The 14419-nt window shown below is 40.4% G+C and overlaps 1 protein-coding gene across 1 annotated transcript in view; it reads left to right on the forward strand.

The window, feature by feature from the left end:
* LOC113470298 (probable chitinase 10) overlaps positions 1-14419 on the forward strand; it is a 51323-nt gene that overhangs the window by 16496 nt on the left and 20408 nt on the right. Inside the window, exons 6-17 of the mRNA XM_026828626.1 lie at positions 5483-5590; positions 5911-5976; positions 6030-6169; positions 6804-6979; positions 7435-7557; positions 7733-7933; positions 8616-8696; positions 9069-9122; positions 9257-9270; positions 10454-10573; positions 11598-11683; positions 11990-12119. Coding sequence (XP_026684427.1) covers positions 5483-5590; positions 5911-5976; positions 6030-6169; positions 6804-6979; positions 7435-7557; positions 7733-7933; positions 8616-8696; positions 9069-9122; positions 9257-9270; positions 10454-10573; positions 11598-11683; positions 11990-12119 — 1299 coding nt within the window. The remainder of the gene's footprint in view (positions 1-5482; positions 5591-5910; positions 5977-6029; positions 6170-6803; positions 6980-7434; positions 7558-7732; positions 7934-8615; positions 8697-9068; positions 9123-9256; positions 9271-10453; positions 10574-11597; positions 11684-11989; positions 12120-14419) is intronic.

Genomic DNA, 14419 nt, shown 5'->3' on the forward strand with positions numbered 1-14419 from the left:
GCCCCTGTTCAAGAGTCCTCAAGAGGACCCAAAACCCTTTGCTGTAAACAATTATACATTTTGTAGATATTATTGAGCCCATTCATGCTCGGGTAAGCAAAGTAATTTTAAACTCCGTTTATCTTTAACTTTTAGATTAAGCAATCTAATTTTATTGGTTGATATCAAAAAAATTCAGCCAAACATTGTTTAATCCCAGAGTTTAACTTAAATTCACTTTGTGGACCGGGCCACCAGGGGACTCTTTTGTCCCATTCGAGCAGGATAAATACGGATATTTTCTATTATTGGAATCAGCCCCCGGGCTGGGCTAGGCTGTCTGCGGGCCTGATTGGGTCTGCGTACCGGAGACCCGAGTTCACAACCCCAAACATTGTTTAATCCCAGAGTTTAACTTAAATTCACTTTGTGGACCCGGCCACCAGGGGAGTCTTTTGTCCCATTCGAGCAGGATAAATACGGATATTCTATTATTGGAATCAGCCCCCGGGCTGGGCTAGGCTGTCTGCGGGCCTGATTGGGTCTGCGTACCGGAGACCCGAGTTCACAACCCGGTCGTTGGTCAAATACACCTATTAATGGTAATTGTATTAATCCACTACAAAGCCTAATGAGAGCCAAATACACACGGTAATTCGATCGAATATACAGGGTGATTGAAAAGTCTTTGTCGATTCGGTTCAAGAAAGATTACGATGGAACTCCAAAGCTTCGTCAATTGTGATGCTGAAAAGGAGAAAAGCTCTTGAAGGGGCCTCAAAAGGAGACATTGGATTAGAGAGATATTAAAATTTCAAAAGTTCACGCTGTGGACAATTTTGAGGGTTTCGTACCATTCTAAGGAGTGAGACATCCTGTAAACCTATAGGTTGAAGTGACAAATCAGGAGTGACCAATTTTCTGTTCAACTATACCAGAACCAGACGCATACAGGGTCTGAAATGTGAACAATACTTTGGGAGAAATGTCCTAGCAACTACATAATTATATTATAACTTCATGGACAAGTCACTGCCTTTGCATAAATCTCAAAATTATTTTCAGTATTTCTTGTGCGTTGTTGTGCTGTTGTGAACCTAGGGATTATTGAAAAAAAAACCTTCGAATTTTTCGCACACCTCTCTGGAAAATTTCTGGATCAAAACACAGCCGTACCCTGTACAGTTGTCTGAGAAAAATACATTTCACACAGAAATCTAATGGTCCTAGGTAATGGGTGAAAAGTTATAGCAGAATTCGCAGAAAAGTTAAACCACTATGATCTTATGAGTGCTACATAATTACGAGTAGTGCCTAAACTATGCCGAATCCTAAATTTTCTCCTTAAAAACACAACGAAGGAAATTTATCAACTTTTTTTTACATCAGACCCTGTAAACTTATAGGTTGAAGTGACAAATCAGGAGTGACCAATTTTCTGTTCAACTATACCAGAACCAGACGAATACAGGGTGTGAAATGTGAACAATATTTTGGGAGAAATGTCCTAGCAACTACATATTATAAATATTATAACTTCATGGATAAGTCACTGCCTTTGCATAAATCTCAAAATTATTTTCAGTACCTATGTCTTGTGCGTTGTTGTGCTGTTGTGAACCTAGGGATTATTGAAAAAAAAAAAAAAACCTTCGAATTTTTCGCACACCTCTCTGGAAAATTTCTGGATCAAAACACAGCCGTACCCTGTACGTGTGCATAGTTATACTTCAATTAAATAAATCAACATAATCAATGTTGACATTATTACGTCACGTTAGGAACAAAACCAACACAGACTCTGTGAAAACTTGGAGGGTCTACATATAAGTAGTAGTTAGTAGTCCATAAATTATTCAATCAGAAAATTTCCTTTATATCTTGAGCATATTTGCCAAATTTCACTAAAAGCAGACAAACCGTTCGAGATACAAACCCCCTCCCCACACCCCCAAAAAATAGGATTAAATTTATGGAGTCCAAAAATTGATCAGCTGATTCCCTTGGAGTGCTCCAAATTTCCTCAAATGCGGTCATATTTATACTTACCCACCTATTTATTGAGGACTCACTTCATTCATTCGACAAACAGATAATTTCGAGCCATCCAGTACAAAAGCTATTTTTTGCTATAACAAAGCTTATTTATAAACATGAAGTAGCTATTAATATATCTTCTAAGACATATTATACACAATGCTCTACTCATCCATCCAACAAATGTCAAGGCTAACCCATTCAAAATCAGAAACTTGGTTTAGATGAGGGATTTTGAAACTAACGGGAAGTAAAAATCGCCAAGGAGCAAAGAGTAAAAATGTAAAAAAAAAAAAAAATCACATCCTTAAGGAACATAAACCATACTTTTCGGATCACAGTCAATGTCCAAAACCAAACATTAACTAAACCATTAAACATTAAACTATTAAACCAATCCGTTAACCCCAAACTTCTCTTCTGTCCACAGATGCGGCGACTATGGGTCCCGCTTCTTCTCCTGCATTGTGCGATCTTCACATCCAGTACTTCCTCAAATGTCAAAATCATTCGGAAATAGATCCACTCAAACCACTTTCAACATACGCTTAATTAAAAAGACCAGACCGGACCGGTACGAAATGATATGCCAAAATAAAATCTTCCTGTAAGAATGCTCGTAACATCATCTAACACTTAGGGGCCACCCCTATTTTTCCCATGAAATTAGCATATTTTTTGCTGCTGTCATTCGAATTATTTCCACACTTGGGCATCTTCTGTTTCAAATGTGATGATGCGATTCGTACATACCTATATTTTATACGTGCAAGGAAGACGATCTTGAATAATTCTCATTTTCTCACGCCTTCAGCAAAAAGAGAAGAAAATCATCCAGCCTCTTAAAATTGAAGACGATGTGAAGAAGAAGAATGGGGAAAAACATGAAATGGATTCTGGTTTGGACTTTTTTGCCCTCGAAATTTGAGGTTATTACCAATCACATTTGAAGTAATTCGAGTCCAAAGAAAAACGCAAAATATCTAGAATATCTAAAATTTAAAATAATTTATTGTCGATTATACTACTAGTAGGTAAAGATAGAGGAATCTAAAAAAGTCTGTGTTTTGCCTCAAAACCGGACAAATTATTGGCCAACCATCTTGTTTTTTGCTGGGCATGGTTATTTTGCAATAGGTTGATCACTAGAATAACCTCTTGAAAAAAAATTCTGGGTCAAAAAGAAGATGTACCATACCTAAAATAGCTACATATAACTATGCAGATGTGTCATACATTTTGCATACCTAAACTCAGCACCTATCAAATTTAATAATGAGGACTTCTTGTGAACCAAGAATTCAGGGCCGCTTATAGCCTAGCCGAGCCCCGGGCCGGAACTAATTTCAACAAAAGCACCCTGCTCGCAACATAAAAACAACAGCAACAACAACAATAATACTAGGATTAATTACTAGGTACGTACCTAGTTACCAGGTAGTTTTAGCTAAATTATTCCTAAGGGGCCACCTGATGGACTGTTGGAGTGGCCCATAATGTTTTGTCAGATTGTCAAATGAATAAAAGAAAATCATGAGTTAATTAGATACCCCCATTTTATTTTCTTTTTGGGAAGGGGAACTGTTGGACCATTGTCAAATGAATGAAAGAAAATCTTGACTTAATTATTAGATACCCCCCATTTTATTTTCCTTTCGGGAAGGGGAACTGTTGGACCCGGACCCCCATTGCAGAGCCCGGGTTCGGGGCCAAAGGGCCGAAATGAGCCCCCCTCTCACCGTCCCTGCAATAATTTTATCATTCGATAAGAAGATTCCTACAACTGATTGAGGCCGTCTCCTAAATTCGATACTGTCCGATGGCATCTGCGAAGTTCGAGATATGAAGTTCTTCCAGTTGATGTGAAGTTGTTCCAATCGTTAAGAAGTTGTTCCAGTTGTTGTGAAGTTCCAGTTGATTTTATCAAAGAGCCCTCCTGCCACATATTATGCCAAGGCATCTTCGCCCTCGGGCGCTGAACACAGAAGTAGTTTTTATATCGGTTTTATATTACATGGTGAAGAAGATGGACCAATTGCACGTACAGTGGTGGCGCAAAACGCCACGAGATGATCTTGTATGTAAAGTACCATAGTTAGACCCGCCTTGTCTACCAGCTTTGTCTTAGGCTGCTCTCAGGTGTTGGCTAAATTATCTAATCTTTTGCAGATTTGCCTCTTTTGGTGCACATTTTTGGTTTAAAAAATTGAAATTGAAACCCGGGTATGTTTTTAGTCGTAGGTAGCTAGATTGGGAGTGTATTTACTTCCAAGATGACATCCTCTTCCCAAACAAATAATTCTAATGTTTACTCAAAATGACTTTAGTACTTACCCTTTTGCCTCGAGATTCGAGAAGGAAAATAGGGCTACCCTGAATCATTTTGCCATCAATAAATAATTCGTACATCAATAGTTTTTACACACCTACCTAGGTTACTATAAAATAGACTGGTGGTACTCGTCTACTCGTCATAAATTTAAGTTCAAGACAAACCACTTTCAGTTTTTTTTTTTTTCTTCAAAAATACCAGAAGAATTCTTCTGTCTGTCTATTGGATTTGCTGGGATTGTAGCCAATGATATAATGATGATTTCATTATGAAATTCGAGTTCAAATATCATGTTTCTTCTTCGATTTTTTTAGGTAGGTACCTAGGTACTTAGGTAATAATCTTCTTGTACCTACCTAACAGACCCTAAGGTATAATTATCTGCCATGGGTTCTGAGTTACTGACTCATTAAGCCTGTGTAGATTCTAAATTCTAACCTATTGTACGTATAGGTATCTAGAGCCTTGGATTCTACCTACATGGTAGGTACTTGTATTTTGGTAATAAGTCTGTTATTCTTATTCAAAAAAATCTAAGAATAGTTTCACTGATTATGGTGTGAGCTTCTAGTAAGATCATGCTTTTTTCTCACGTGTGTATCCGCTAATCAACTATCCAATCTTATATTATAAAATTTCTAATACCTCATTACCTCATGGTATGAAAGCTCGGGTTATTCTTCTTATATTATTGGTACATAAGGTACCAATTTAGCTTGGATAAATTTATAGGTGTACCTACCAAATTTAAGTGACCTGGCGGGATGTACCAAATGTACGTACGTGAGGCATCAGTGGTATCTGTTTATTAATTTGAATTCTTCATCAGTTTGTAGTTGTAGACTCTAGAGAAGAAGGTGGCGACAACCAGCCAAGGTTAACGCTTCGCCTGAGACATTCTCTGCCATCAGTGGTATCTGTTTATTAATAAATATAATAATTTGGATTCTTCATCGGTTTGTAGTTGTAGACTCTAGAGAAGAAGGTGGCGACAACCAGCCAAGGTTAACGCTTCGCCTGAGACATTCTCTGCCACCTAACCTAACCCTTAGAGGTGCAAATCAGAGGAGGCTAGTATGAATCTAATTAACCTTCAAGGGTGCAAATCTAATAATTTCTCTTCTCTTTCCACAGGAACTTCGTGAAGAATTTGAGCGCGAGTCTGAGAAGACAGGCAGATCTCGTCTACTTCTTACCATGGCAGTTCCCGCTGGTCTTGAGTACATTGATAAGGGATATGACGTGAAGAAACTCAACAAGTAAGTAGCCAGCGGCGATAGCACTTTTTTTTTCATTGGGCGAAAATTGTATGCATGTCGTATGTATCACTTTGAATGTATCAGCTTCCGATGAACTGTTGGAGTTAAGTAGGCGTTCGCGGATTTCGCTATTATGTTCGCGGATTTGGCGATTTTGTTCGCGGATTTCGCAATTTTGTTCGCGGATTTCGCGATTTTGTTCGCGGATGTACTGAATTACGCGTAGTTAGTAAAAGACTGGCAGTGTTTCTCACGGAAAACGCGTTTTCCAATCTGCTGAACCCCGTTCGATTCTTGTTGCAGGCCAAATACGTCAACGATCAGAAGTTGGGAGGCATCATGTTCTGGTCCATAGATAACGACGATTCCGCGTAGTTAGTAAAATTTACAATCTGCTGAACCCAGTTCGATTCTTGTTGCAGGCCAAATACGTCAACGATCAGAAGTTGGGAGGCATCATGTTCTGGTCCATAGATAACGACGATTTCCGAGGTACCTGCCATGGCAGACCCTATCCCATCATTGAAGCCGCCAAAGAGGCACTGTTTGGTATTGACAGCGAGTAAGTTGGACATCATTAATCCAAGCTTTGTCGGCGAAGGCAAGCCTTGTTTGTGAAGCTTTGTCTTATCGGTCATGTAGGGCGGAATCATACCTTTTTTGTGAAATTTTCTATGGGACCGCAAAGTACTTCTACCTGTACCTAACTGTTGGTCTAGTTCTAGTGAACTGTACAACTTGTTCAGAAAAAGAGACCCTACTAGCCCAGAGAAGAACCGAATACGGCCCAGAACCTACTGAGAAATTTTCGTTTGTGTTGATAATGTTTACAAAATTTCAGCACAGTCAGACGAAACGGGACTTTTTAGTCTCATTCTAGCCAGCCTAGTTAGCTTAGTTGGTAGTGCGTCTGCCTTGTAAGCGCTGGGCCGCGGGTTCGATTTCCGCCCGGGGCGGATTTTATCCTGATGGGATAATGTTCTTTCTCGGAACGGCTGGCTTTCTCCTATCCTGTCTTCCTTCTCTCTTCGATTTCGGGACGATAAGACCATAGCTGTTACAGTTCCCTCTGCCAAACCTCTTAAAAAAAAAGTCTCATTCTCGTAGTACGAATACAAGCAAGATATATTAGGGAGCACAGTAGCACTCCGCCCGCAAAGTCAAAATTTGACAACGCTTCTATTCTATTCTTCCAGACTTCCATCTTCAACCAAATCTCCGTCGTCCAAAGACTCCAAAGTGTCCACCTCCACCAAACGCACTCGCCCCAAGTCAACTCCCAGCAAGTCTTCCGTGTCCAAAACAACCAGCACTACAACACCAGAATCGCTGACAACGCCTGAGCCACCCACTACTCCTGATCCTGGCAGTGGTAAGTTGTTAGCCGCCTCACATTAACCTCATCCACAGCTTAACCCCATACTCAAAAAATCTGAGGCTTAGGTGTAGGGGCTAGACAGCCCTAAAGGATGGGTTAAGCTTCTACGAATCTACGAAGCCTCATCCAGCCTGAGTGAGGAAAAGCCAGCAACACGCGATTGCCCATGATTATATTATTATTTTATTTTTTATTTTTTTCTCACCCTTTTCTTAATATTGTCTAGTTATTGTATTTTTAATTAGGTCTATATTGTAATAGAGTTGTCATAACTTGTAATGTGGACCTGTAAATAAAGCAAATTCAAATTCATATACCTTTGTTTTTCTTGTTGGATGTATTAGCGATTACTTACCTTCAGGGGATGGGGATCTATGAATTCCTTTAGGGGTTTGCTTTACCTCGAGGGTAAAGTTTCTAACCATTTCGTCTTGAATTCCTCTTTTCAGATTTCAAATGCAAAGACGAGGGTTTCTTCCCCCATCCAAGGGACTGCAAGAAATACTTCTGGTGTTTGGACAGTGGTCCATCCAACTTGGGTATCGTGGCCCATCAGTTCACCTGTCCTTCTGGTAAGTACAACGACATCCCAGGGTGGCTCTGTTCAGGATAAGGTTCGTTCTCGGAAAAGCTGGCTTTCTATCCTGGCATCCTTTCGAATATCAACTATACACAAAATGTTGCTTATCCTCACAAATGCGTTACAGACTCTTTAGGATTCCAATTTGTGTTCTCTTTTGCTTTCAGATATTCGAGTGAGGAGGGGCAGCTCCGAGAAGCGAGTGGTATGTTACTACACAAACTGGAGTGTGTACCGTCCTGGAACGGCCAAGTTCACCCCCCAAAACATCAACCCCTATCTGTGCACGCATTTGATCTATGCGTTCGGCGGTTTAGATAAGGAAAATGGTCTGCGGCCGTTCGACAAGTACCAGGACATTGAGCAGGGTAAGACGTTTCCTCCTCTCCCCTCTTGTGCAAATGTTCAAGGGTGTTTAACACCTATAAGATGGCACCAAAATTTGGTATTTTATTCTCTAGATTCTCTAGAACGACATTATTTCAGGTCCCATGGGAAACATAATTATGAAATGACCACCGGTGGGTCACACAGTCACATACGTGTTAACGTCACAGTATAACTGCTAAGGTTTTAAGTGACGGAATTTTAACCTTCTATTCGGTAACGCCAATCTCACACACCCTGAGTGGGGTCGGAAAAAGTGAGCAGTACGCGATTGTCCAGATGTTCAACTATCGGGATACCAACCACGCTCAACGTTGCTTGATTTCAAAGATCCTTTTCAAAGGAATCCTTTAACTTCGAAGCGAACTGGTGTATTCAACGTGCTATCACCGCTGGCTATGCCACCCTTTGCCTAAGTGTACAGCATCTCAAAGGAAGAAGTAATCTCAACGATACCAACCACGCTCAACGTTGCTTGATTTCAAAGAAAGGATCTTTGGAAAAAGGAATCCTTTAACTTCGAAGGGAACTGGTGTATTCAACGTGCTATCACCGCTGGCTATGCCACCTTTTGCCTAAGTGTACAGCACCTCAAAGGAAGAAGTAAGCTCAACCATGCATGTCACAAGCCCCTGTAACTAACCCTTTCCCTCTCCCCCCCAGGTGGCTACGCCAAATTCACCGGCCTCAAGACCTACAACAAAAACCTCAAGACTATGCTCGCGATAGGCGGCTGGAACGAAGGTGCAGATGTGTCATACATTTTGCATACCTAAACTCAGCACCTATCAAATAACAAATTTCAATAATGAGGACTTCTTTTGAACCAAGAATTCAGGGCCGTTGATAGCCTAACTGGGCCCCGGGGCTGCACCATCAACAACAGCGACAACATTTTGTCAACAACGGCAACAATAACAAATACAACAATACTAGGATTACTAGGTAGGTAGTTTCAGCTAAATTATTCCTGAGCGGCCACCATCACCAGGAGGACTTTTGGAGAGTGATCCATAATAATTTAATAATGTTTAGTAGACAGTCCAATAAGTCAAATTAATAAAATAGGAAGGAAAGTAACGTACTCATTTCCCCCTTCCGGCCCCCATTGCCCAGGTTCGAGGCCAAAGGGCCGGATGAGTCCCCTTGTGACCAACCCTGAAAAAAAAAATCGATATGAAGATTCCTACATCTGATTGAGGCCGTCTCCTAAATTCGATACCGTCAAATGACATCTGCGAAGTTCCAATCTTAAGTTGTTCCAGTTGTTGTGAAGTGAAGTTCCAGTTGTTGTAAAGTTCCACTTGATTTTATCAGAGTGCCATCCTGCCATAGTGTGACATTACGTCAGGGCATCTTCGCCCTCGGGCGCTGAACACAGAAGTGGTTTTTATATCGGTTTTATATTTACATGGTGACGAAAATGGACCAAGTGCACGTGAGACGTGAGGTGGTGGTGCGAAACGCCAAGAGATGGTCTTGTATTTAAAGTACCATAATTCGATTATTCTCTAATATGTATTTTGCGGATTTGCCTCTTTTAGTGCACATTTTTAGTTTAAAAAATTGAAACCCGGCTACTCCTTTATAAGTCGTAGGTAGGTAGGTAGGTATATTGGGAGTGTGTTTGCTTCCAAAATGATAAATATCTTCCCCCAAACAATTTTTTCTAATGCTAACTCAAAATGACTTACCTGAATCATTTTGCCATCAACAATTCGTACCTACATCAATAGTTTTTACACACCTACCTAGGTTACTATAAAATAGGCTGGTGATCGGTACCCGTCATAAATTTAGAATAGAACAGAATATACCTGCCAGAATGAGACTGAATTTTAACTCGAAAGAGACCAGAATTTAAGTTCAAGACCAACCACTTTCAGTTTTTTTTTTTTTTTTTTTTTTTTTTTCAAAATACCAGAAGAATTCTTCTATGTCTGTCTATTGGATTTGCTGGGAATGTAGCCAATGATATAATGTTATAATGATGATTTCATTATGAAATTCGAGTTCAAATATCATGTTTCTTCTTCGATTTTTTTAGGTAGGTACCTAGACCTAGGTACTTAGGTATTAAATAATCTTCTTGTACCTACCTAACAGACCCTAAGGTATAATTATCTGCCATGGGTTCTGAGTTACTGACTCATTAAGCCTGTGTAGATTCTAAATTCTAACCTATTGTACGTATAGGTACCTAGTAGGTATCTAGAGCCTTGGATTCTACCTACATGGTAGGTACTTGTATTTTGGTAATACGTTTGTTATTCTTATTCGAACATATCTAAGAATAGTTTCACTGATTATGGTGTGAGCTTCTAGTAAGACCATACTTTTTCTCACGTGTGTATCCGCTAATCAACTATCCAATTTCTAATAATACCTCATGGTATGAAAGCTCGGGTTCTTCTTCTTATATTATTGGTACATAAGGTACCAATTTACCTTGGATAAATTTATAGGTGTACCTACCAAATTTAAGTGACTTGGCGGGAAAGAATGTGCTGAAGTTTCTACGGGTGAACCACTTTGACGGGCTGGATTTGGACTGGGAGTATCCCGCGTTCCGGGACGGCGGCAAGTCGGCGGATAGGGAGAACTATGCGCAGCTTGTACAGGTAAGATGAGTCCTATATTCCCGGAGCAATCTCCGCTTCGCGGTCAAGTTTCCGTTCACTTGACTGAACTGTAGGACTCACGGAGAAGACTTCTTACGAAGGTTAGGGTTCTTTTAGGACTGATTCCTTTGACTTCTTTAGGTGTTGTAATCATCCGAAGTAAAGCAGTCGTTCGTGAGAGGTGGGTAGGTAGGTATCACTACTATCAGCCCTATTTATCGTCATTTGAACAACACCGTGACTTCACATTCCCTCAATGGGTTAATCTTCAGTATTTATTAAAGTAAATTCAGTAAATTTCAATATTTTCTTTATTATCTCATTAGAGTTTTACGACATGCAATGTGTTGTTTTCATTTAACAACTTCTGAGAGTTGTAAATGTTGTCGCAATAGTAATTATTTGAGACACAATGCATGTAAACTTAGGGAGACAATGTTATTTGAGAGACAATGTAAGGTTGTCATACATGAGACCAATATTGTAACACAGGACATTGCGATAACTGACGTCGGTCGTAAAGATGAAGGAATGAGACATAGGTCGCTTGCTAAATCTGTAGAAGTCACAGACCTTGCAAACAATCCATCGAAAAGATGAAAAAGACCAAGAAGAAGGAGGAAAAGAAGAAAAAAACGACGAAGGAGAACTATAAGGAGAAGAACAAGAAGGGGAAGAAGAAGGAGAAGAAGAAGGATAAGAAAAAGTAGAAGAAGACGGAAAAGAACAACAACAAGATGAAGGTAAAGAAGAAGAATACGTGATCAAAAATTTCGCAAAATACCTACACATTTCTCAAAGTTAAACCTAATGGAAAATTTGCCAGTCCAGACTAACAAAGAGATAATTGACAGCAACAAGACTCATTGTCGTGACGTAAGAGATTGAGGAACTGGATCTTAAGAGTCAAGTCAACATTCCTAGCACATGAGTGTGAAGATCTGAGGATGCTCTTAGCAAGATGAACGGTATACTGGATGGCACTAAACTAGTGATCCAGTGAACTGTTGTAGGTCTCACCCAGAACAATAGGGTTAGGTTAAACACAAAAGAGTTTTCTTTTTCATTGACGTGGCTTCTGAACAATTACCAAATCGCCAGTATATCCCCGTAGGTCCGATCAGGTCTACATATAATAAGTAGTAGTTAGTACTGTTAGTAGTCCATAAATTATTCAATCAGAAAATTTCCTTTATATCTTGAGCATATTTGGCAAATTTCACTGAAAGCAGACAAACCGTTCGAGATACAAACCCCCTCCCTACACCCCCAAAAAATAGGATTAAATTTATGGAGTCCAAAAATTGATCAGCTGTGTGGACACACCTTAAGATCTCCGTTGTTACAGTTCCCTCTACCAAACCTCGTCAACTCGTCATACACAACTTCTATATTGATTGCTATTTTCATTTCCAGATACCTGGACTTCATGAACATCCTATCGTATGATTATCACTCAGCTTTCGAACCTGCCGTCAATCATCACTCCCCTCTATTCCCTCTGGAGGAAGATGGCGAGTACAACTTTGAAGCTCAACTGAGTATTGTAAGTTATGATATACATAGGTTTATGTCTGGCTGGGTGACATTAAACAGGAAGGATACCAGCCTGAAATTCCCCTTGCTAAAGAGAGAGCTAAGGTTGAGTGCGAAGAATTTTGTTCGCGGATTTCGCGATTATGTTCGCGGATTTCGCAATTACGTTCGCGGATTTCGCGATTTTGTTCGCGGATTTCGCGATTTTTTTCGCGGATTTGGCGATTATGTTCGCGGATTTTGCGATTATGTTCGCGGATTTGGCGATTTTGTTCGCGGATTTGGCGATTATGTTCGCGGATTTCGCGATTATGTTCGCGGGTTTCGCGATTATGTTCGCGGGTTTCGCGATTTTGTTCGCGGATTTCGCGATTATGTTCGCAGATTTCGCGATTATGTTCGCGGATTTAGCGATTTTGTTCGCGGATTTCGCGATTTTGTTCGCGGATTTGGCGATTATGTTCGCGGATTTCGTGATTATGTTCGCGGATTTCGCGATTTTTTTCGCGGATTTGGCGATTATGTTCGCGTTCGCGGATTTCGTGATTATGTTCGCGGATTTGGAAATTTTGTTCGCGGATTTTGCGATTATGCTCGCGGATTTCGCGATTATGTTCGCGGATTTCGCGATTATGTTCGCGGATTTGGTGATTTTGTTCGCGGATTTTGCGACATGTTCGCGGATTTCGCGATTATGTTCGCGGGTTTCGCGATTATGTTCGTGGATTTTGCGATAATGTTCGCGTATTTGGCAATTATGTTCGCGGATTCGCGTCCCGAATCGACATTTTGGATATTTGGCAAGCCTAGAGTTAAGCGACGTTCCGCTTGGTTGGTATCCGGATGATTTACCACCCTGGCAGTCGTATCATACTGCTGTTTTTTTCTGGCCCACTCACACTGGGTGACGTTAATGTGAGTAACTTAAACTTTAGCAGTCATAAATATTATGTAGATTGACATTAAAAATTATGATAGTATAGTAATACATGAAAACTGATTAGGTATTTATTGTCTACTTTTGCTTTCAGATACCTAGATTTCATGAACATCCTATCGTATGACTATCACTCAGCTTTCGAACCTGCCGTCAATCATCACTCCCCTCTATTCCCTCTGGAGGAAGACGGCGAGTACAACTTTGAAGCTCAGCTTAGTATTGTAAGTTATGCGAGTTCTTTTTAGCTAAGTCCCCTTTATTGTTCTTTCTTCTTCTTCTTTTTTTACTTTCTATTACTACAGTATAGCGGAGCTATACTAGTATTTTACTTTCTATTACCCTTACGTATAGGGAACCTATACAACTTCTTTTTTTTATATATAGGTACACTTGAGGCGGCGGAGGTCATTATTTAACAAGTTTTCTACTGCCTTGCCTTTTTCCCCGGGATTTCAAACAGTATTTACAAGGTAGAGTGAAATATCAAGCCCTGAAATATCAGTTGCCAACTTCACATTCATTTATATCTGATTTCATGTACAAAAATCTACTTTGTAGTACCTCCGATATCGGAAAATAACGTGAAACTAACGTGATCAGAATCGATTCTTGCAGAGATAGAATAGAATAGAATATACCTTGTTTATCCTGCTCGAATGAGACTAAAAAGTCCCTTTACCCCAGCAGTCTAAACAAGGTCTCGATTGGACCTGATCAGGTGGACCTGTCACGTCTACCTGATAGTGTGTGTGCTCATGAGGTATCAGGTAGACCTGATAGGCGGACCTGATCAGGTGTACCTGTCAGATCTACCTCATAGTGATTGTTTGGCCTTAGTGGGCAAGCACTCTCCAGGAAATCAGGTAGAGGTCGTGGGTTCAAATCCCAGTCAAGGCATGGAATTGGTGGACCTGTCACGTCTACCTGATAGTGTGTGTGCTCAGGAGGTATCAGGTAGACCTGATAGGCGGACCTGATCAGGTGTACCTGTCAGATCTACCTGATAGTGATTGTTTGGCCTTAGTGGGCAAGCACTCTCCAGGAAATCAGGTAGAGGTCGTGGGTTCAAATCCCAGTCAAGGCATGGAATTTTATCCTCAATTCATTGCCAAGTTGATCACAATAATAAACGGTAAAACTTCCCGTTACATGCAATGTTATTTAACTCCACACACAAAAAGGCCCCTCCCAGGCTTAAGTTTAGGGGTAAACAGCCCTACAAGATGGGTTATGTAAGCTAGTACGAATCTGCGTCCAAATTTCAGGAGGAATCGAAGAGCTGGAAAAGCAGCTTACCAAAGAAGGCAAAGCCCCGATCAGCATCCTCAATTCATTGCCAAGTTGATCACAATAATAAACGGTAAAACTTC

The sequence above is a fragment of the Diaphorina citri genome, unplaced genomic scaffold (genome assembly GCF_000475195.1).
Source record: "Diaphorina citri unplaced genomic scaffold, Diaci psyllid genome assembly version 1.1 scaffold1495, whole genome shotgun sequence".
Taxonomy (NCBI): domain Eukaryota; kingdom Metazoa; phylum Arthropoda; class Insecta; order Hemiptera; family Psyllidae; genus Diaphorina; species Diaphorina citri.